Source organism: Anser anser (genome assembly GCF_964211835.1).
Source record: "Anser anser genome assembly, chromosome: 8".
Taxonomy (NCBI): Eukaryota; Metazoa; Chordata; class Aves; order Anseriformes; family Anatidae; genus Anser; species Anser anser.
In genome coordinates this window covers 4009998-4033562 of record NC_139728.1, presented here as the reverse complement: position 1 = coordinate 4033562, position 23565 = coordinate 4009998, and the positions used below count along the sequence as shown (strand labels likewise).

At 37.5% G+C, this 23565-nt stretch overlaps 1 protein-coding gene across 12 annotated transcripts in view; it reads left to right on the top strand.

Moving 5' to 3' along the window:
- Positions 1 to 23128, top strand: part of LOC310903460 (uncharacterized protein) — a 490104-nt gene extending 466976 nt beyond the window's left edge. For 4 of the 12 annotated variants that reach the window (XR_014587548.1, XR_014587549.1, XR_014587551.1 and 1 more), the window contains 7 exons: positions 10776 to 10878; positions 11802 to 11925; positions 12013 to 12130; positions 13312 to 13548; positions 14327 to 15276; positions 17073 to 20220; positions 22650 to 23128. Coding sequence is in view for 3 of the 12 variants with exons in the window: in XM_083846778.1 (XP_083702904.1) it covers positions 12028 to 12130; positions 19619 to 19732; positions 20069 to 20220; positions 22650 to 22661 (381 nt within the window). In the remaining 9 variants the exon portion in view is untranslated. The other 8 variants (XR_014587545.1, XR_014587546.1, XR_014587547.1 and 5 more) reach the window with 8 other exon arrangements.
- The last annotated feature ends 437 nt before the right edge of the window (positions 23129 to 23565 follow it).

Here is a 23565-nt window from a genome sequence, read left to right as displayed (position 1 = left end):
GCTCCAAGTGACAAAGCTTATGAATTGCTGTTATCACTGAGAGCTTGCTGAGAAAATGAAGTGCATGCCTACACTTCTATTTTATATTTCATGGAAATTAAAACAATTTTAGGCCCTGCATGCAGGCCTATACAGATACCCGAACTATGTTTTTTCCATCTGACTCATGCCTTTATGAGTCATTCATGGCACTTTCATAGGCAGAGAGATTTTCTAAGCTATTTATGATCCTTCTCTGAGTATACTTAAGCCCTCCTTTTTAATGGGGGCTAGGGGTGCACGGAAAAAAAGTTAATTCTGGAGAATGCTTTACAATGAAATAAGTTACAATCGTGTTTAGAAAATGAAAATCCCTTCCTACTGTGACCACAAACAATTTCTAAGTAGGAGCAGGCTCTAACCTGTACTTCCTAAATCTCATCATAAGTAAGGAAACCTCTTTTGCCCCTTCTTGTGTGACCCTGACAAATCACATAATCTCAGCAAACTAAGATTTCACATGGCTTCAGAGTTCTTCAAGTCCCAGGCTTCACACAGTGGCAGGGCAGACCCAGCCCTGTGTGGATGCTACTGCGATTGTGCTGGAGCAGTTGTTGGCAGGGGGCACTAAACTGGCAAAGCTACTGTGTTTGCTTAAATTAAAAATAAAATCAGCAAACAAAGGCATTGGCAAGTAAAGGACTCAGGGTTTATTGTTACCTCCAGTGTAGGTTTCACTGTCCTTGTGTTTTGCAGCATCCTATTACACTATGGGTATGGAATTAAATTTTCTTTCTTCTCCAGGACTATTTGCAAGCTGCTACTGAGTCCCGCATCAACACACACTTCTTTCTTGGAAATGGCTGCCAAATTGTGAAGATAAGAAAACAAATAAATCAATTCCTGTTTAAAATGATCAGATAGTAGTTAGCAAAAAACCATTTTTTTTCTGGCTGCGTTTTCAAACCCCTAGTGAGATAAAAGGGATGTGTGTGTGTGTGTGAACAAATCTGAAACCTCTAAGATACAGCCCTTTCCTCACAAGGTTGGAATGGTCTTTTCATGGCTTTCTTTTTATTTTGATAATTTTCAGAAATACAGATTAGAACAGACTAAAGAAAAGGATTAGGCAGCCTAAAAGGAAAACATGAAACAATATTTAAATGATGTGTGACTTCATTCTTGCCTGAAGGCATTCTGAGTTCATGAAGAAAGTCCCCCAGGATATTTCACAGTGTGGTGGTACACAGGCTGCTTCCCTGACAGGTCATTATTGCACATCACGCTGGGATCTGGTACATGGCACACTGGTGGCTGCTCAATCTGCCTTGGTCTCAGGGTAGCCCCTGTAAATATAAGTCAAGGTCTCTGTCTTTGGAATCCCAAAAGTCCAGGCAGGCTCCAAAGACAACAGGTGATTGATTTGCACAACAGGATAGTGCTGTCAGAGTAATTTTTCTCAAATTCAGAAGGCTTGCAGAAGAGCTTCTTGCAAAATCCAAGTGTACAACATGGACATCTGTGTGGGGCTGACTTACTGAAGTATGCCTTTCTGACTTTATGCAAAGTAGCAGACTAATTGAGTGACTGAAAGAAATTCATTAAAAAAGGGGAAGGAGCAGAACAGCAAGGAGAGAAGAATAGGAGGAACGAATGTAAAATACATAATAACAATGCGTTAGGATGGATGAAACTGCGAGGAAAAAATACTTCATTAGTGAGCTGTGGTGAAGGTACAGCTCACAGCTGGCAGAAAACCTGCCTTTCTGTGTTGCATGGTGTTTCTCAGATAAGAAAATCTGTGGTTGGTATGAGGGTTTTGCACAGCCATTTCAAAACCTGGGCTGGCTCCTTCTGACTCACAGGAGGTGTCAGTGGCACTGATGGCTCTGAAGAGCAAAGAATTCCCACACAGGCTGTGTCCCTCTGGTAAGAAAACACCATCCAGCCCTGGCCAGTGTTGTGCCCAGTCAAGTAGCACAGCAGCAATAGAGTAAATAACGTGTATTTGGAGACTGGTCTGTTTCACGATCAACTTGAGGCCATTGCACTTGCATTGCTTGTACAAACTGTTGGTGAATAAAAGCTTCTCAGGAGTGGCTGGTGTTTATACATGACTTTAAGAGGAAAAACAGTCCAATTTCCTCTCTGAAAATGAGTGCAGCTGTGAAAGTTTTAAGAATACATGGATAATGGGAAATGTGATTTTCTTTCTCTCCAGTAAAACACCTAGCCTTCTGGAAGCAGACAAAATTTGAAGGCTTTTGGGGTATGTTTGTTATTTAGATCTCTTTGCATTTGGATTCAGAACCTGAAAAATGAGTCTTCTGGCAATATTAGTATACTCTTAAAGCTAAAATACCAGATAATAATAATAACATAGACTTTCAAGTTATGCACATACAGTGTGAAAAACAAACAAACAGAAACAACACAAAACGTCCAGCTTTCATGCTAGATATACCAAATTTGACATTTGGCCATTTAGAGTAATTCTTTGAATCTACTGTTGTCTTTTTGTAACTTTTCTGACTGATTAGATATTGGAATTGTTTATTTTTTGAAATGTAGTAAGAAAAAATAATCTATTTAGTATTAGAGGGGAATTGTAACCTGTGATCCTGTTGTTCTGATTTCAAGTCTGAGTGATTTTTTTCTTATTATTGTGGAATAAAAAAAATGTGAGAATCAATAAAGGGTGCTTTAGTATTACCTAGCAGAATTCAGGAAGTGCAGCTGAGGATAAAAAATAGCTATAGGCTGCTTTGTAGTTGTTACTAATCTACCTTGTGAAATCTTCACCTTTGTACTTTTTCTTTCTTCCTTTCTTTCTTCTTTCTGAGAAGTAGCTTCAGTCAGTTTATTGATTTGTTTTTACCACAGATTTTTAAATTGTAAAAGTAGTTGTGACTCCTAGATACCATCACCTTGACAGCACTTGTAAGCTTGAATCACAGCTACCTGCTATGTTTGGGAAAGTCCTTAGGTTATGAAGGCCCTGCTAGATCGTAACTGAAGTTATCTTACTGCACTTGTTTGCAACACAGCAGAATACGTCGATGGAGTATGCATCAAATGTGATCTTTAATAATAGTAATTTCTTATTTCAGCACTAGTGTTTTTTAAGCTGGCAACACAATAATATGATGACCGGAAGACAGGGTGTGAAGGGCAATTATTTATCAATGTGGATTAAGGAATAAGTGAAAGGGTCAATGCACTTATTATGTGATGACATGGCTAATCAATGCATGCTCATTTTCTGTTTGATCTGCTTTCCTGAGTTAAATCCTGCTGCTGTCCTTTGTGGGTACAGAGGGCTCCTTTGCACTACAGTTTTTTCTATGGAAAGATAGAAAATGGTGGATGACCACATGGGTATACATGGCCAGTAGACTGCACAAAGCTTAATTTCTTCACTTACTCACGTAGTAGTAACAGCCAGTAGCAGAGCTGAAGTAGAAGAACTACTAATTCTAGAATAGAGATAAATTTAATGCCTAGTCTCTTTCTGTGTGTGTAGCATTAGTGTGGTCATACCATGCCATATCAGGAAATGAAGCTTCTCTGTCTCAGCTTCCCCATCTTTAGAAGAGATTTAGAATCATAGAACAGTTTGGATTGGAAGGGACCTTAAAGACCATCTGGTTCCAACCCCCCTGCCATGGGCAGGGACACCCCCCAGTAGACCAGGTTGCTCACAGACCCATCTAGCCTGGCCTTGAACATCTCCAGGGATGGGTCATCCACAACTTCTCTGGGCAACCTGCTCCATTGCTTCATGACCCTCAAAGTAAATAATTTTTTCCTCATATCTAAATCTACACTGTTTTAGTTTAAAGCCATTCCCCCTGGTCCTATCACTCCACCCCCTGACAGAGAGTCCTTCCCCACCTTTCCTGCAGCCCCCTTTATGTACTGGAAGGCTGCTGTAAGGTCTCCCCAGAGCCTTCTCTTCTCTGGGCTGAACAATCCCAACTCCCTCAGCCTGTCTTCATAGAAGAGATGCTCAAGCCCTCTGATCATCTTCATGGCCTCCTCTGGACTCGCTCTAACAGGTCCATGTCCTTCTAGTGCCGGGGGCCCCACAGCTGAACACAGCACTCCAGGTGGTGTCTCACAAGAGCAAAGGGGAAAATCACCTCCCTCACCCTGTTGGTCACGCTTCTTTGGATGCAGCCCAGGATACGGTTGGCTTTCTGGGCTGCAAGTGCACATTGTCAGCTCATGTTCAGCTTCTCATCGACCAGTGCCCCCAGATCCTTCTCACCAGGGATGCTCTCAGTCTATTTGCCACTCAGCCTGGATTCATGCTTAGGATTGCCCCAGCAAATACGAATTTGGTCTATATAGTTTCTTGGCATCATTTTTTTTTTAAACTACTCTATTGATCATGCAAGTTTTCTTCCACGATACTATTCGTAATTTAAAGTTGTTCCTAGTTAGGACACTTTTCTTCATGCATATTTGCTTTTCTAATAACCCAGTATTTCTAGTTTTTAATATCTATATCCCATTATTCTCTCAGCCCACTCTCCTAAGTTCTCCCAGCATGGTGATAGTTACCATGCCACCCTTGGTCAATGTTCAGTTACATTACATAATTCTCATAAATGTTTCTCATCATTCAAAATGTTCTGGTGCTTAAACATTTGCATTGCTTTTTTTTTTTTTTTTCCCTAAGCTCAATATCTCAATATCTCACCATCTATCATTACCCTTCATTTATAGCTTGTCAGCCAATTTTAAATCCATGAGACAGTGCTCATTTCCAACCCAGATGAGATTAATTTTTCAAGTATGATTTCTGAGGTATTGTATCTGATGTCTGCTAACACTGGGTACATGATCCAAAATTGTTCGTTCTTATAAATTTGCAGCCCCCCACTGTAGTCACCCTGTGTTCCACCATGTATATGCAGGGTCATAATTTCACTCTTTGCTGTTTTTTGCTCATGTTTCTGCTGTCAGGTGCTCATTTTCCTTTTTTTTTTTTTTTGCTCATTTTCCTTTTTTTTTTTTTTTTTAAAAAAAAAAAACTCCCATTATTTTCCTAGGAATTGTAATGTGATTTACCAGATGATAATTTCCACGATTACTCTTTATTCATCTTCTAAAGTTCAGTGCCATCCAGACATCTGGTGTCTCATTAGTTCTGCAAAAGCCTAGCCTACAAAGAAGAAAAAATTACTCACATGGCTAATTTTATGTATGTGAATCCTAATGATGCAAAGGAGACTGCTCATATTTTTTAAACCAGGCGTATAGATAACTCTTGCAGGACCAGGCCATAAAATAAATTGAAAGGATTTCTTTGGGTTAATTGCATAAAGTAATTAGTATGAACACTGCAATGTACTTCACACAGAAGTGCTAATAGGCCCGTATTAAGGTTTTCCATGCATTTCTTTAGTAGCCTTTTATCAATTACCTAGGCATTAGGTTTTTGACAATATGAAGAGCAGTGTAAATCAGGGTTAGTATGAAGCTTGTTGATGAATGTATGCTCTAAGGAGAATTGAAATCAGATGCAAAGTCTTCATTTCTTATCTAGCCATTTTTCTTTCTCTCTCCATTGTGGTGCTAGAGACCGACATATAAACATGCTGAGTTTAGTGTGATCCTTTTTTGGTCTTCTTTAAATAGCAGATTTTCTGTCTCAAACTACTTGTTCTCACTGATGTACATATAAAGCCTCATCTTACTTGTCTTGTATTCTGCAACCAGAATTCACTTTTTCTGTCTTTGAAAGATGTTACTGAAAAGGAGCAGCCCTTTTCCATACCCGCTTTCCTTACTTCATCTGAGAAATACCTTTCAAATCGTTAATGCACTGCTCAGTAAACACATCCACCCTATATGAATTTAGAGTGGTATTATTAAGGTTTGAAGCATTTTGTGAAAGGCAGCTTGTTATTGCTATATATTGCAAATATCTGTCAAACACCCACTCTTTGAACTTGTGACTCATCAGTCTGGCATCTCAAATTCCCTTCTGCTAATTACAAAAAACACTGATTTTTCTCATTACCATCATAACAATAACACCTAATTAGGAAGAGAATGCTACTTCTTCTGGCAAACTGCAATGTCTCATGTTTCATTGCTTTCTACCACTTAGCTTATTAAATCAGCTAGCGCACAGCCAGTTTTTCACATGCCTCTGCAAAATCCTGAATGTTCTCTGGTAGGCTTCTGAATTCAGCCTGGTTGACCTGGAGGACGTGTCACCCTGTCCTGAGCAACATGTTCCCAAAATACAGAAATCATAGATTCAACCATGGGTGATACTAAAAGGCCTCCCTTCGATGCTCTGTTGTAGGAAGTAGGGACAGGAAAACTTGGGTTTTCAGGGAGATATTGCAGAGGGAAAGAAATCCAAGGCTTTATCATGTTACATGATTTATCAGAAGGGAGGTGCAATGAGGTGTTTACTAGTAGTATTTTATTCAACCATTATTTTTTCTTTTTTAAGATCTTTATAAAGCTCAAGTCTCAAGGGAAAGAAGTCAAACTGGAAATCAGAAGGCCTGATTATTTGTTTGCAATACTTAGAACACTTTCATCAATAAATGTTTCCTATTTGAGGAAAAAAAAAAAGTGACTTTCACCTTACATGAGAAGATTGTAAAGCAGAGTTGTCTAGAAAGGCTTTCACTGGTGTGTTTTGACATTGATATATGCCACTTCCTCAGAACATCTTTAGAAGCATGTTTAGTTTACTAATTTTCTACTTTAAATGTGCTCTCTGTCCTGCCATTTGGCCTGCCACACTATTCCATGTCTGCTCTTACGGGCCTGAGCTTTCCACAAAGCCCTTGGGGCTGCTCCATAGCAGGACAGCTCATAGGAAACCACACTCCAGGTAAACCTGCAACCCCAGAGCAGGTAAATTCTCCTGCAGCTGGCCAGCCAGCTGATTTGCCTCTCAGTGCGTCTGCCTTTGTTTGGCTGCCTTTCTGTGGGCTCCATTGCCCTGGAAGATGGGCAGGACCCGGAGAAGGGAGGATCTCTGTTACCTTTTTCTTTTTTTTCCTTCAGGATGAAAACTCAGTGATTTTTGTTTGGTTTTCCTACTGTGGAATATTCCATGACTGATCCACTCTTTATTTGAGTCACCAGCTGATGAATACTTAAGAGTCTGAGGAGTGACCCATAAGAAACTGTTGTGGTTTAATCTGGCTGGCAGCTAAACACCACACAGCCGTTCGCTTACCCTCCCCCCTCCCTCTCTGGGATGGAGGAGAGAAACAGGAAAGTGAAGCCGGTGAGTTGAGATAAAGACAGTTTATTAAGACAGGAATATAATAATAATAATAATAATAGTATTACTAATAATAATGTGTACGAAACAAGTGATGCACAACGCAATTGCTCACCACCCGCTGACCGATGCCCAGCCTATTCCCGAGCAGCCGGCCCCCCCACCCCGGCCAGCCACCCCTATATATTGTTTAGCATGACCCCAGATGGTATGGAATACCCCTTTGGCCAGTTTGGGTCAGCTGTCCTGGGTCTGTCCCCTCCCAGCTCCTGCTGCACCCCCAGCCTGCTCGCTGGCAGGACAGAGCGAGAAGCTGAGAAGTCCTTGGCCTGGTGTAAGCACTGCTCTGCAACAATTAAAACATCAGCATGTTATCAGAAAACATAGCACCCTACCAGCTAGTAGGAGGAAAATTAACTCTGTCCTAACTGAAACCAGGACAGAACCAAAGCCAGACACCTCGGTTAGTTGGTGGCAAGGAAAATGAGGGCACCTCAGAACATCGCACTAGCAGTATTTGACACAGTTACTGCCTATCAGAGACTAGTCAAAAGAAACCAATGGCAGAATGTCAAAGATCCTGAATGGACCATTCAAGGTGTATAAAGGTATCCTTTTAATCACAAGTAAACATCGGATAAACATCCTGACAAAAGAAAAAAATCGCTTTTTTTGGACAGCCTCCAAATTAAAAGCATTGTGAATTGATTTCAGGCTTAGCATAACAGTCCTGGTGGACCAGTGTGTTCTCTGGGATAAGAAAACAGAACATCTCCAGAAGGAGGAGGCTTCAGTGGAGCCAAGTCAGTTCAGGATCATTTAATTCAAAATCTCCACATAATTTCCTTTTATTTAAGCCATTATTAAGAAATATCCTTCAACTTATCACATGTGAAGCATAAGCTTCCTTTGGTATTAACTTTGACACATACAGAGCACTTGGGGGATTATATTAATTTAGGTGATAGTACCTGTTAGTGAGTATTTGATTTTCCTCAGTGCAGAAGGATTTACTCTTGTTATTGATTTGTTGGCAAATATATTGGGTGGAAATCCCCCGGTATTGCTGGTAGCTGCAGATTCCAAATTTTATTGGATTTGTGAGCAATTTTCCTCTGTGTTTAAACTTGTGATCGCTTTATAAAAAGAAGAGACCAAGAGTAAGGTGAAAAATGAATGCTAGTTTTTATTTTGCTGAAAAGGAAAGCTGCCTTGTTTTGCTTCTTTCCTGGTTGTTGATTGCATTAGTCTGGCTTTTGTCATGGTTACTCTTGCAAGAGGCAAGGAACCGAGAATACTTTGCTACAGGAGACATCAAGAAAGAAGCCATTACCACTAATGGGCAAGGGGTCATCAGGGCAAATTTGTCCTGTGCAGAGGGTAGAAATCAGACCCATCCACCCTTTTAAGTGCCACAAATAAACGTATGGGCTGGTGTGACTTCCTTTATAGCACTGTTTTCCTCCTAAATAATCTTCCTTGTCCCTTTAGGCAGCAGTTAATGAAAGCCGAGAAAAAGTCAGGTTGAACCCTTGCCATCCTGACCCCAGAGGCCAGGGCCACGTGTGTCCAGGCAGCTCTGTCCCACTGATGCACACTGAGGCAGGCCAGCCCTGGGGCCAAGCAGGCGTGCGGGGGCTGCCCCAGGGCTGCAGGCAGGACAGAGCCAGGGACAGGTCCAGGCACCACTGGGAGCATATGCTGATGGCAGCAAGAGCACCAGCATCCCCATTCCTATGCTGTGCCTTGGTTTGTGCTCCAACAGTCATTATGTTCTTAGTCCTTGTTACCGCATCCCCAGAAAAGGCAAATTGTTTTGTCTTTATCTGTTCTTTACAATGCCTGGTCCGTCTGTGCCTACACACTGAAAATTCTGGTAGAATACCAGAGAAGTGTCAAATAATGAATGCAGAATTGGGCCTCTAGGACAGAGAAATGTCTCCTCTTCAGATTTTCTTAAGACTGAATCATACAACTTAATCAGAGTTAACAACAACTAAAAAAGTGAGTTTAATTAAACCCATATTGGAAAATATCTAAAGAAATAGTGTTTCATTGTATTCTCTTATTATATCCTACAATATTCATCCAATTAAGGTTAGCACTCAAGTTATTTTTAGTATATGGCATGAATAAGATAACCTAAGATATCGTATGATTGCTCTAGCTGAGACATAATAGTTGAAAGTCAATTTTTCCAATAAAAATAACAGTGAACAGTGCTATTAATTCATGGTGATGATGCCACTGGGAGAAGTACATGATTTCTACTGCTGAATAATCAACAAAAGTAAATTAGCTTTAAGCAGCAGAATATGTGTCTGTGAGTCTAAATGACCTTGAGAATAAAGAACTGAGAAAAGAGAATTAAATAGTTTTAAGCAACACAATAATATATTTTTAAACTATATATTTTGAAAAGTAGTCCATGTGAATTCAAGAGTATACAAAGCATAGTGAATTGTCTTTCTCTTCTTATGTATCTTAACTGAAATGCACAGATACATACATCTACCTGAAACCTTTCCAAATTTCAGCTTTATCACATGAAGAAATATGGTTCCTGGTACATTTTATTTTTACTTCTAACTCAAAATCAGAAGCAAAACATTGGTTGTAATAAATCTGTAGTTTCTTATCCTTTGTCTCTCAGTCCTCACTGTCTCTTTCAAGTTGGCTGCTAGTTAAAGAGAAAGCATTTATCTCCATTGTAGACACTTTTGATCAGCCTTTTAAAGCTAACTTAAAACATTCAACATCTTAACTTTGTAAAATCATTTTTCGTTATGCATTACTATTAACTTTTTTTCTCTGCCTTTCCAACTCTTCCTGCCTCCCAGAAGGGTACATACTTTTCTAAAACTGCCTGTTTTTCACTTTAAGTACGTTTTTACTATTTAATCATGTGCCCCAATTGCACTTTTACCTCTTCAAATGTAATTGGATAGCTCAAATACACTCTTCTCAGCTTTGAAATAAAATAATTTTTCCTTTTTTTGCAATCCATTTCTTACATTTTTTTAACATATGTAGACACTCTACTCACCTCTACTCACTCATTGCATCTTTGCATTTCTTCAGATCATTTTCCTTACAGTTCTTTGTATAGCTTCCACATTTTAAGAAACTGAAATCTTACAGATATGGTAGCATAAAAGATACTAATGTACAAAACCTCATAGTATTTCAGAAAATCTTGAAAATTAAAGAATTATTATGACAAGCTACTGTGTTATAAGATTTTGAAAGAGTTAATGTGCTCTTGTTTTGTTTTGGAGTCAGTTTCCACCTGTAAGAACCACCATGGGAAAAAACACACAATCATAGTACTTCCCAGAAAATTTCGGCCAACTCTGCTGCACTGTCCTTCCACATACTCATCTGAGGTCCCATCTTCCTACAAGGAGTTGATTGTTCTGGGGAAGGACCCAGAGTGAATCAAACACTTCTTGTTAATGAAGGCGTTATTAAAAGTTTAATTTGGTTCATGGAAACTTCCTAATAGTAATCAGTCTTACTTTTTTTTTTTCAGTCATGCTTCAAATAAAATTGCCACATTAACTTGGAAGAGGAGAGAAAAGGACAGTGGAGGAAGGAAGCTGAGCAGAGAGATGAAGCTAAGCAACATCTGAAAGGTAAGCACTTTCTCCGCATGAGGCAATGTGTGTTGATACATCCTATGTGTGCACATATAGGCGCACTCATTTTACACCTTCTAACAATAGCTTGGTGAAGAATCAACACTCAGTATACCAGTTGTAAGATTCTGACTCTTCTTGGCAATGAATTATCTGAAATAAACGGTACAATGTTCACATTTATCCATTATATGGTATTATTCACTGAAAAATATATAAATAATTTTGATTGTGTATCGTAAGTTCATTGTAACTATGCTGGGTGTCACTGGATAAGTAGACAAATATGTCTTTCATTGTTTAGAATTTATGCCTTAGATTTTTGTTTTCTGGAAATATCTAAAACTGAAACATTGCAGCTAATATAAGGTTTATATTTTCTTTTATGTCTCTTAATGATAAATCTTTTTTATGGCATTTCCAGAAGACAAAAACATCAACAAGCCACTAAAAAATAAAGAGCTGTTGGAAAAGTTTGTAATGTTTTCGCAAGTTGACACAGAACATAACATCTGCAGGTATTGTCCCAGCTGAAATTTGGTTATCCTACATGTATTCCTACTGAAGACATGGGAAGTAAAGAGAGAAGTATTGACTTTCGCTAAGTCTGAATTTGATACAACAAATATATTAAACAACATCTAAGAAGGCTGAGTTAAAACTGAGAATCCAAGAGCACCATCTGGGAAAGGGCACTCAGTAGCTGATTGGCAAATGAGATGCTGATGAAGTCACTTAGGTCCAAAAGTTTTCCTTTTTTTTTTTTTTTTTTTCATTTTCACATATCTGTAGGCTAGGAAATTGACAAATTTCTACTAGCAGAAAGTGATAAGACAGAGATTTTTATCTTTGCAAGTTGGGATTTGCTCAGTGAAAGTTTTCTGCAATATGACAAATTTAATTATTTCAAACTCTTGCAGGTAGCTGACCAGTGCAGTGGATGTTTTAGACTCAACAAATACCCTGTTAAGCTAGATTCCTAACATAGCCATGGATTTTCATTTCTGTTCTGAAAGAATTTGGATCTGATGTAACCCAGGTGTTGTAAGTGTGTGGTTTTCAGAGCTTTCTGCATACAGAAAACATATTTGGTAGAAAATTAATTTACCTATATCTGAAAATGTACCTTAGATTCATGAAGAATATATGCATAAAAGTATTAGTCCTGCCAGAAACATTCCAGCCCATCAAAAGAGAATAGAGAAACTTGCTGAACTCTGGAAGACAGTGGCTATATGGAGAAGAAAAGGTAAGAGTAATTTCTATGCATTTCTTAAGGTATATTTATTTGAAGCCTGGCATAATTTTTTTAATGATAGAGGTTTTTAGGTACATAGTCTAGATGCATAGGTTTTTTTACAGATCATATCAATGATATAGGGAAGAACATTGGACGTGTTAGGAAATGAAATATTTCATGTATTTCAGAATGAAAATGCAAAAAGAAAAGCTTCTGATCTATTTAAGTCTTGGGAAAGAAATACATATTTTGAAAAATATATTACAATGTAAAATGTTACTAACAGAGAAACTTGCCTTTTATTAAAATCTTTGTAACTTTTTCACAATTCATTTTGTGGTTTTAACTCAATTTTGGAACAAAAAAGTCTCTGAAAGCATAAATTCCCTAGCAGAATATATATACATACTGTTTCAACTGTAACTTTCTGCTTGTGAACATAACCATATTCTCAAACTGATTTTGCAATGGAATTTTTAAAATTAATTAAACTTATTAAATTACTAGAGGTCAAGGTTTATTTAAAAGCTGGATATTAAAAACTAGGCCCCAGTAACTAGGAAAGGATTTTCAGTGTAAAAAGTATTGGCACTATCTAAGACCAAATATCTAAAAGACTGAAGTAGTACACCTGACTTTTTGGGAGATGGCTAAGATGCATTGTTTAGATACAGTTTAGAAAATCGTACTATCTAAATTTATCTTTGTATTTTGAAATATGTTAGGTATCTAGATATCATTACTAACTTCACTGTTGCTGGTATTTATTTTTTTTTCAGCTGTTATACAACCAGATAAAAGAATCCCTTTCAAGTTAACAAGCTGAAGCAGGTTCATTTGAGGCCATATTTGGTGTTTTGAGCAAATTTGGTGTTTTGAGCACAGACTTTTTTTTTTTTTTTCTCAGAACTGCCATTCTATCAGGTAGTGCTCCTGCTACTTTAGCAATAATAATAATAATTACGCAAGTTAGGAAGACAAATCATTTCATCCTTTGCCACAGATGATAATTTATAAGGAAACCAAATAATCTAGACTACCCCCAAAATCCATAAAGAGATTATTTTGTAAATTGGAAACTTCTGATTTACTTTGCTTGTCATACTTGATACGTATCCTATAGGGGACAACATCAACCAGTGCATTGAACACCAAGTGATCTTAGCTTGTAATTCCTTCATTTGTTTCAGGCTGCATTTCAGTACATCAGAGTTCAGATGTTGTATCTGATGATGCAAGCAGGAATTTCATGTGCTTTCCATGCAACAGAAATAATAGATGAATGAAAATGTCTGCCATGCAAATTCTTTACTGGAATAGTAAATGAGTTTGTGACCTAGTTACTGAGTAGAGGTGATCGCTACAGTATTGATTCATACTGTTCTGAAGCCATGGTAATTAAGGAGAATAATGCTTTGGGCATACAGGTAAAATTTCAGGGAATTATTTAAATATATGGATTTTGTACTATTTCTTAAATTCCTTTTCAATATATGTACTGCATATTGTTTCCTTTATCAAAAAAAAAAAAAGTCATCAGAATGCTTTACTTATGTTTGTTAGTAGGTTAGTCTAATTCATTTGTTTTAATTACCTCTATCTGTAAAAAGTCAGGACCAAAAAGGCCAGAGTTCTGTTGGCTGTCATCCAAACTGACAGCTAAATATTAAGCTAAAAACTATCCATGTCTTAAAATGTGTTTGTCTTTGAGTTTTCTGTTTCCATTATCAGTTTAAAATGAATGTCATTTTACTAGGATAGTAATTTAAGCATAAGAACAGCTTTACATATTTTTGTGTGTTGATCTGATTCTAGTTAGATGTCTCAGAGAAGACAGATGCTAGGGAAAATGCATAAATGCAGTAAGTTACCTATGATAAGCTTGAAGACGAAGTTCCTTTCCTTTTCTTTGTGAGCAGATAATTCATGAATAACGTTTTGTTCAATTCATGCAGCCTATTTCTGCTCAAAAAATATTCATATAGAAATAGCAATTTTTCTCAGATTTATTCAATATTCAAATGTATTATCCAAATAGCTTTTAAAATTGTTTTATCTTTGGTGTGATCTGCAGTTCATGTTGTTTTGTTTAGCTGTGAGCTGCCAAAGAGTGGTTTGTGTGTTTTTTTGTTTGTCTGTTTGTTTTTGTTGTGGTTTTTTTTTTCCCATGCACTCACTCATTAGGCGATCATCCACAAATTTCAGTTTACAGCACTGAAATGGGCTATCTGCACAAGTACCAGGAAAGGGCATCAGCCAACTGTCAGTTAGAAACAAGGACAGAATGACTGCAAACTTAAGGTAAAGAAAATTCATTCACAAACACTTGTGAATAATTATACCGTTAGCCACCTTGTTCTAATCTTACCCAGTTATACCATACATTAGCATAAGGCTTAAGCTATTTGCAGACTATGCTCAACACTTAACGTTGTGCGTGAAAACAAACGCGCAACTTCCAGCTCTGTAAACAAATGAGGAATATCAAGAAATATTTTGTCTTGTCCTTATAAAGAAAGAGGAGGTAAGACAAGATGGCAACATTACCAGAACAGTACTTTGTGCAGTGGGAGTCTGTAGGCAGTACGGTGCTGAACTGCAAAACAGATTTCTAGGACGCTTGGCACTAAAGTGAGAAGAATGGATTTCTGGTAAGGGTATATTATCTGCAAAGATCTAGGGAGTATTTTTGCTGAGTTCTTTATAATTTTTCATTTAAGGAGTCTGATGGAAATACCAGCTAATGGCCGATTGCAGTGAGTAAGGAGAGGCATATGTGTGTGTTATCTTTTCAGTCCCAACTGGGGGTTGCATTAACACTGCTTTTAGCAAGCTGGGGGCAGAAGATTTTAAGTCTGCAAGGATGTGCCCTGGTGGGAAATATTTTGGCCATTTAGACCTTGTGGTCTTTCTTCCAAATGTTTTTGAAACATGACTTTTTGCATCTTGCCAGATTTTGCGATATTTGCAATAGTAGGAAATGTTCGGTCTTTCTGTAGTATATGCATTAGAGTATTCATTCAGCGTATTACACGATTTATCACCAGACTGTCCTTCCCACAGAGACTTGTGTACTGCGTCTTGAGGAAAAAATGAAATAAAAACTGACATGAAATTGTTTATCACAGGACCGTGTTAATTGCTGACTGTGCAGGGTATGAAATTTGTCCTGTTTTTCTGGTTTCTGGGAGTTGGTGGGCAGGCAGGGCAATGATGATATTTCTTTTGGGGTTTTGTCATTTACTTTTATGTTAAAGATAAGATGATCTATGTTCAAATGCCCATGACATCTGTTACCAGAGCAGGATGATGTCTTGAGCATCACTGGAAAGAAAGATGCTGTTGAAAGAACGAACAAGCACACCCCATGCCTCCCCCTTACCACACACACACACACTGTATAGAGTCTGATGGGCTTCAGTGATCTTCAGAGTTTTGGAGAACATTAGACATATTAGTGTCAATAACAGAAAGGAAAGATAGAGCATTTATATGACAGGAACTCTTCTTAAGCTACTCTGCCATCCTCCTCCTTCTCCACTTTCCATACTATGGCCATGGGGCTCCCTCCCACACTCACCCCCCACACACACCCATAAGCACAGGGTATGGGAATGATCTCAATTCAGAACTGAAAAGGAATTGTGACTTTGCTTGAATCACATCTTATTTTCAGGCATTGTCAGTATCTAAAACATTTTTTATTTGACCTGTTAATTTGTCAGGTTAGAGGAAACATTAACCTATGTGGTAGGTGTTAGTGTGCATAGCTCTGTATGCTAGTCAGAAGGACAAATTCCAGCTGCTACAGCTGTGAAAGGCAGAACAGCGACTACTTAGTGTGATTAGTATCCTTCAGAGGACAATTGGTTTCATGCAGTGTGTCTGTGCATGCATGTGTACATGCGTAAAGCAGTCACAGACTACCTGGGCTTTCCAAGCCCTATGTTTAAGTGGTGTTTCTAGTATTAATACCTGAAAGCTTCAGCACTGGTTAGATTTTATTATTATTATTATGCCTTGAAAGTACCCCTATACTGTTAACCTGAGAAGCAGCAGAAATAGTAATGTACTTGGGGTCCACTGTTTCTCTGCTTTGTTGGTTTGTGTGTGTGTGTGTGCGTGTGTTTTGTTGGCTTTTTTTTTTTTAGTAGCACTTTGTGAAGTAAAATACTTGAAGAAATTTCATATAGACTAAAAAGATGAAGTTTTAAGGATCTTTAAAGATTGGTTAAAAAAAAAACAAAGTCCTTTACAAGGTTTTATCCAAAGTGTATCGATGTTGACTGTTGCATGGGAACAGTGAGGAACTGCAGTGTGTCTCAGCTGTATCCCAAGAAGACCCGTGGCTGAAGTAGTATTTCAGAGGTTTTCAATGGACTACCAGTATGATGCAAATATGTGTCAACATGTGAGTCAGACGTGAGAGCCCTGAAGACCAAAAGAGCCAAACAGAAAATCACGTTTTCTCTAAATTCAGGCCACCTAGAAATTTTAAACAGTGATTTGAAACTTACTGGTTAAATCTAGATATGAAAACCCAGATTTAGGGGATCAGTTTTGGCACCTAAAGTAATATTTTGCAATTTGATTTATCCTGAATCCTGACTGGTTTGTGAACAGGCTTAAAGCTTTTTCTCCTCTTATGATTTACGACATAAATCATATATTGTTTGCTGACAAAATAGCGGTTGGCTTAACATTTTTGTAGTTTAACACAAATTGCACAAGCAAATCCATAAGAACAGCTAAGGTGCAAGAACAATTCTAAATGGTAAAGCAAGAGCTTGTTTTTCAATATTTTTCCCCCCGCTGTGAAACAGCAGTTAAAAACTCACTCACAGATTTAATTTTTTTAGTAAAGCTGAAGAATCTTTAAAACAAATGGTCCTTATCTAATGCCACGCTAACCTATTATTTATTTATTTTTTTAAATATAATCTGACTCCAGTGATTTGTAGTTTGGCCTTTGAAACAGGAGTATACTACAGAAGAAACTAGAAGAAGCAGGTATTAATAATGGATGTTTTTGTTATTCTACAGCACTACCAATCTCATTTTTAGATGGCATGTACTTACATGCAGCTGAAAGTGCTTTTATAGAGAGAGATGCTACACAGTTTGTTTTGCATGCTCATTTGGAGTTCTAAGAGAAACTTTTCAGGACCTGAGGTGAAAAAGTCCTCCTACGCAAATAAAACTATAATAGTGATCTAACATATGCCTTCAGCCATCTGTGCTTTGCTGGCTTATAAAATTTTTATGAGAGTTTGTTTTGATGATGTAAGCAGCATTTTCTCATGCTTTCTATGCATGAGACTACAGACAAATGCAAGTATATTACATTGCCATTCCGTAAATGAAATATTCTCAATAATCTGTTTTCTGTGGGAGACAATACTATACTGGCACTCTGTATCTTCTCCACTATTTATAAAGCTGTAGGCCCGAGCCTTAGGAAAAGAATAAGAAAGAGAATAGCTTTCTTATTCATATGGATTGTCTTCTTCCTCCCCTTTCTTCTAGTAAAGCAAATATTACCAAAAAGCATTGTATAAATCTGACGTAAGGATTCCTCTGTTCATATTTAACAAAAGCAGGAAGGGTTTAGAGAGATCATCTGACACAGAACAGGAACAAAGCAGTAATATATGATTAATGTGAATTTCTAAACTAAAACTCCTGAAAAGAGATAACATTTTTCTTTTAAAAAATGAAGAGGAAGAGGGCTTTAATATCAGATCTCTTTGATGCTTTAAATTTTCCAAATAGATTTTAATCTATTTCCCCTAGCATAAATCTGAAGCAATGAAATTTTTGTTTTATTAAACTGGGTGGTAAAGCCACCATAGCAGGTTTCTCCATTTCCACACGGTTTCTAGGAGCAATCGTTAAGACTGAGCTTAAGCGTCCATGCTCTTGAGAACCTTTATGTTAAATGTAATATTCCACTCTTCTGACTTAGAAATTCAGCTGAAAGCTTATAAACACAAAAATAGCCCCTAGAGAGCTTTGTCAGAAGTGTTCTCTGGACTACGCATTTTGCAAATGTGCATTACACTTTTGAAGCTGTCTTCTCTTTGTAGGGCTGTTCAGTGTAAGTACTAGGTGTTCAAAGAGCTGGGAAATCTGCTCACTTTATCCATCTGTCTTTTACTCTTCTGGTCAGTACTTCAATAACATGTTGAGAAACTAAATTTATAATGCTTTGTTTTCTTTCGTAAAATTAGAATGTTTGCTTACTAAATAATTTATCTTGCAAAGGTGTTCAAATTACAAGATAACTGTCTACTGAATTTTTAATAAAAATGACAACTCAGACTATTTTCGCTTTCATCAAGCTTGCTGATGTTAGAGCTTTGCCTGAACCCCTTTTTGCTTATTTTTATATCTTTACTGGGAGTTTCAAAAATGCATTTCTTACACAGTTGGACTCCCAGTTTTCTGAAAAGGAGAGCAAGAGAACCAGAGAAAGATACACAAGCATAATGCCAAATGAGAGGCAAAATTGTAATGGAGTCCCCTATAGGGGACTTTATCCCCAGAATGGATTTAGTTCGGGTAATACGGGAGGAACAGGAATGATGAGGAAGAAGAATAAAAACTGAAAACTGTTCTCATCTATATGTTTTATTTTTGTAGGTTAAAGTTAGATGTGCTATCCAATGGATGCAGAACAGTTCACTGCATCTCGCTGGTCATTATCATTTATTCTTCCTTTTTCTAATTCTAGTAGTTTGTATCATTCTGATTTGGGGGGTGATGCCAAGGGGAGGGAGGTAGAAATTAAAACACTTGTGTTAAAACTGTTTTAAATACTCTGCAGCAGAAGCATATAGGCTGGAGAGAGATTCCAAATACGGCAATGCCAGCAAAGTTAAATAGAGAGTGACTAACAGGGCATTGATACAAGCATTGGAAGGGGATGGTTTAATTCTGAGGGGAATGGTAACCACACCAGCTGTGTTGAAAGCAGCCAGAAGAGCATGTTTGACTATATTGTGCACAGGGCTGCCTTTCTTTTGCTAGAAAAACTTTCAAAAACTGAATAATCTTTGAAAAGCAGAACATAGACTTGAGTAGCAGAGGAAAGAGTTTGACAACTTGCAGACTTCTTGCAGTCTCATAAAAAGCTGAAAAAAAAAATTCTACAAGAGAACCGTAGAAATGTAGATGAGTTCAGCCATATGTTGCTAAAATGATTAGGGTGAATAAATCTATAGAAACATGTTCAGAAGGCATGATTTAACAGATAATATTTCAGCTGTAAAACCACTTACTGTGAACAGCTTAGATTCTTGTTGCTAGTTGGTTGATTTCACAAGCCTTCAGTGTGTTAGCAGTATTAGTTTTGGATAGTAAGGGCTTGTCTACAGAGGAAGTGACTGCAAAGTAAGCATAAAGATATGATACTGTAGTATGCTGGGCTTTTCTGCATTAATTACTTTGTAGGCTAACTATGGGCAAAAAGCGAAAACTAACCAATTCCACTTTCAGTAGTTTTTCAGACAGTGTGTTGGGACCTCCAGAGGATGAAAGACATTCAGAAACAAAGACAATCTGATTCTTCTCCTGGTCTCCATCCACTCTCTGCAGACCGTCTTCGTCAAGGTCGTGTGTCTTCAGCCACCTCTCAAAAAACAAAACAAACAAACAAAAAAAAAAAACAATACATGCTTCTCATCTCTGTGACAGCACTGTTGCTTTTAAATGGCAAATAAAAACTGTAAGAGAGAGTTTTTGCTGTAGGAAGGAGTCTTTAACCTGAATATATTGGGAAGGAATCATCTGTGTTATATTTAAAGGAGGCTAAAGAATGAAAAGGCAAGAAAACCTCATGCTTGGAGGCATAAATGAGCCACTCTTTGAGCTAAGTAAGCAATCAATCGCATCTAAAGCAGTCATCCCAGAATTTTCCCTTACGTCTTTTTCTTGCACTTTCTATAGAAGCTGTCCACTTTCAAAGGCAGAACATTAGGCAAAATGGGCCATGCTTCTTCGCTGGAACAGCAGATCCAGTGCTCACAGTCAAGGCAATTTACAGCACAGCTGTTGTCTTTTGGTCCTGTGGCATGTTCCCTATGTCATCCTCTGATAAGGTATGGCAGAGTGACAAGTCACCTAGATGCATTTAATGTGAAATGAAGTATGTTGCTTTTTGTTGCTTCTGTTTATTAAATTTTTATTTTAATGGCATGCCATCTTAAAATATATACTTGAATATACTTTGGAACTTGGGAGCATATTAGTCTACAGGTCACTTTGTTATTTATTCATGCTTTCTTCCCACACTGATATGCTACCAAAATTGCAGCAAAGAGGTTCTGATCTTTAGGAGAGCTGGATAATGTCACAGTGCAGAATTACAAAATAGTATCACACATTACTATATTGTTTTAGTGTGTTTACTTGTGATTTTTGAAGACTACTATACACAGTCTGGCCCATAGTCTTTGCAGAAGAAAATACTGCAAAGTATCTGGTAAATTCTTTCCTGTTCTGAGCTTCCAAATCTCCCCTTAGTCATTGGACTTTTTTACATGCTGACCTGTAGCAGTTATGGCTTATTAAGGTAAATCATGAAATGTTGTTTTTAAGTACAAAGGCCATACAGTTTTCCATGTACTTGATACTAAGGGCTTGATGTTTTCAGCTGACTGCATACATAACCTTCGTTGTATTTCATTGAATACAAATTGAAAATCTGAGTTGGAAAGTAGCTAAGATGCTCTTTGCCTAATCAGCTGTAAAGGTAGAAGTCCCCATATGACAAGCAAACTTGCAGTTATGTGAGAATGCCTAACCTAAATTATAGACATTTAGGAGAAAAATCTATTTCTAATACTTCAGTGGGGAAATGTTACTTCTTTCTCAGGAAAACTCGAATTGAGACAGAGAAGTTACATTGAGGTCAATGTGAAGTTTTTGCTGTCATAGAGAGTAGATGTTAATATCTGCTGATGATAACCACTCATAACAATCTAGCCTAAAAGTCATGCCTGAGCTGTACATCCATAATGCCTAAATGTTTAGGTGAGCAGCGGGTAGAAACCGTGGATCCATCTGCCACTTTATGTCAACACGTTGAAAAGATTTCCAGTTGCAAGAGACTGTGCAATTCAGGATATGAGATTGATGAGACCTATAGAAATAGATACTTGCTGTTGGTTATTTTTAAATTACTTATGTATTATACAGTAGGTATCTCATTGTCTAATAAGTTTTTGGTTTGAAATAGTTTGGTTTAAAACATTTTCTTAGGAGTTACTATTTCCTAGAAATTCTGTAAGACTTTTCCATGAGAACTGGGCTCAGCATCTCAGTTCCAGTAGAAATGGCCGTATGTGGAGCTAAGAACTGCATTCTTACATTAATATAAACAGTAGCTGTTCATAAGCATCCAAAGACACTGTTTTCTTTTTTCTCAGGGTATGTTCTACTTCATTGTTTCTGAAGTCTATACCCCTTTAGAGTTTATGGGAGTTACATGCTATAGTATGTATGTATCAAGGAAAAAGATATACCCCGTGGTTAAATATAATAACATTTCTCTTCGTAGACAGAATCACTGTATTCATGTTACTGAAAAAAGTATTTTGAAAGAGGTTCTGAACTAGCAATTTGTGTAGTTATTTGCATCTGTGAGTGTAAATAGATATACTGAATTTGTCATGGCAGTTGGTAAACTAACACAAACTTCTTACAGTTCCATGACAGACCTTTAGCATGCAAATCATTTCTGCAGCCTGCAGCTGCCATCCCACCAGCAAAGTCCTGTATGAGACGGGGACGTAAACAGTGAAGTGCTTGCCTGCTAAAAGGGATTTTCCTCATAATTTCAGAGGCGTGCGTGTGTGTAGGACTCCTCTGGCCATTATACAGTGCGCAGACAAGACTAGATTTTCTTTTCATCAGTATGTATCTTCATGGAATTGAGTTTCCTGATAATTTTTCCAACATTCCTTTTAGTGCTGTGTGATCATGCATATGTGTATTTATGTGCATTTCTCAATGAGCTCATATATTTTTGGAAAATCTTTTTGCCTGGCTATGGGACCATTTAGCTCTCACTCATTACTGGTAAGGCTCACCACCTACCTTTTATGAGCTGCTGCTGCATAAGTAATTTGTTTTGGTGTAATTCTTCTCTTTTTTATTTTTTATTTTTTTATCCCAACAGATAATATCATTAAGTAATTAATAACATAGCTAGGCAGTGCCCTAGAAATGAGAATACAATGTGTACCCTATATAGGATTCTTTGATGTGCTTGCTCTGACTGGCACCTTTTGTATGCCACACATTTTATATTGATGAAGCAATGCTGCAGCAGCTTCCTGCATCTGCTCTCTTTCTGCTGCCGGAAAGTGGCCGTAATTATTAACGTGAGAGCTGATCAACAAAAATAGCTGCCAGACACTATTTAACGGCCTCAAACTTCTCATCTCCCACAACTGGGGACATGAAAGAGAAAATGAGTGTGCAATATGTTCACCGATTGCAGTTTGTTCATTCTTATCTTTTATAGGTTTTGTGTTGAAATCCAGCAGCACAGTTCCACTGGAGTTTGAGCCAAGATATTGAACAAGAACCTGTTCTACAGTACTTGTTAAAAGAGAATCAAAACAAAGCCTGTGGACACCACTAACTTGTGATTATCTTCCTTGAAAACACCCATATTGCACTGTAGTTGTAAAAAAGCGTTATGCATTCTATCTGTTATGAATGGTCATAACACTATTGTTTTAGTTCTGTAAGCTTTATATTTAAAACAGTATTGCCATCTTGTGGTTCTGACAAGTTTCATCAATCTGTTTCTTTCTGCAGCCATTTTTTTCTTTATTGTGTTGCCAAGAATTCCCGAAATGCCACGGTACATAAAGTGGAACTGGTATTGTACTCTTGCAAAATGTGCATAGAACAATAAAATTAAAGTAAAATAAAGTAAAATAAAATAAAGTAAAATAAAGTAAAATAGTAAAATAAAGTAAAATAAAATAAAATAAAGCCTGTATCTGAACGTTAACAACTATTTTATCAATCTTTCAACAACATGATTTTTATCACCTTGCCCTGAAAGAAAGGGATCGCCCACAGTCTAAATAGATCTGAACTGTCTTAAGAATACTTTTATTTCAGAGATTAATAATAAAGGCTCAGAAAAATGTACTGAATTCAAGGTAGAAGAAATCCAAAATGTTTATTGTCAGTTTTCTGTGTTTACACATTGCTAGTGTAATGGGATCTTGCTTTGACTCACTTGTTAATAACATATTAGACTTAGAGGATGTCCTGTCAGAGTGCAAGGTGTGCAGCCCATTTGGCAATGGATAGGACTGCTCGGTACTTCAGATATTGAATGCAACAAGCCTCTCAGTCCAGAAGACTGAAGATACAATGACTTTGTCACCTTCAGTGACAAATCAAGCCTTTTCACTGCACAA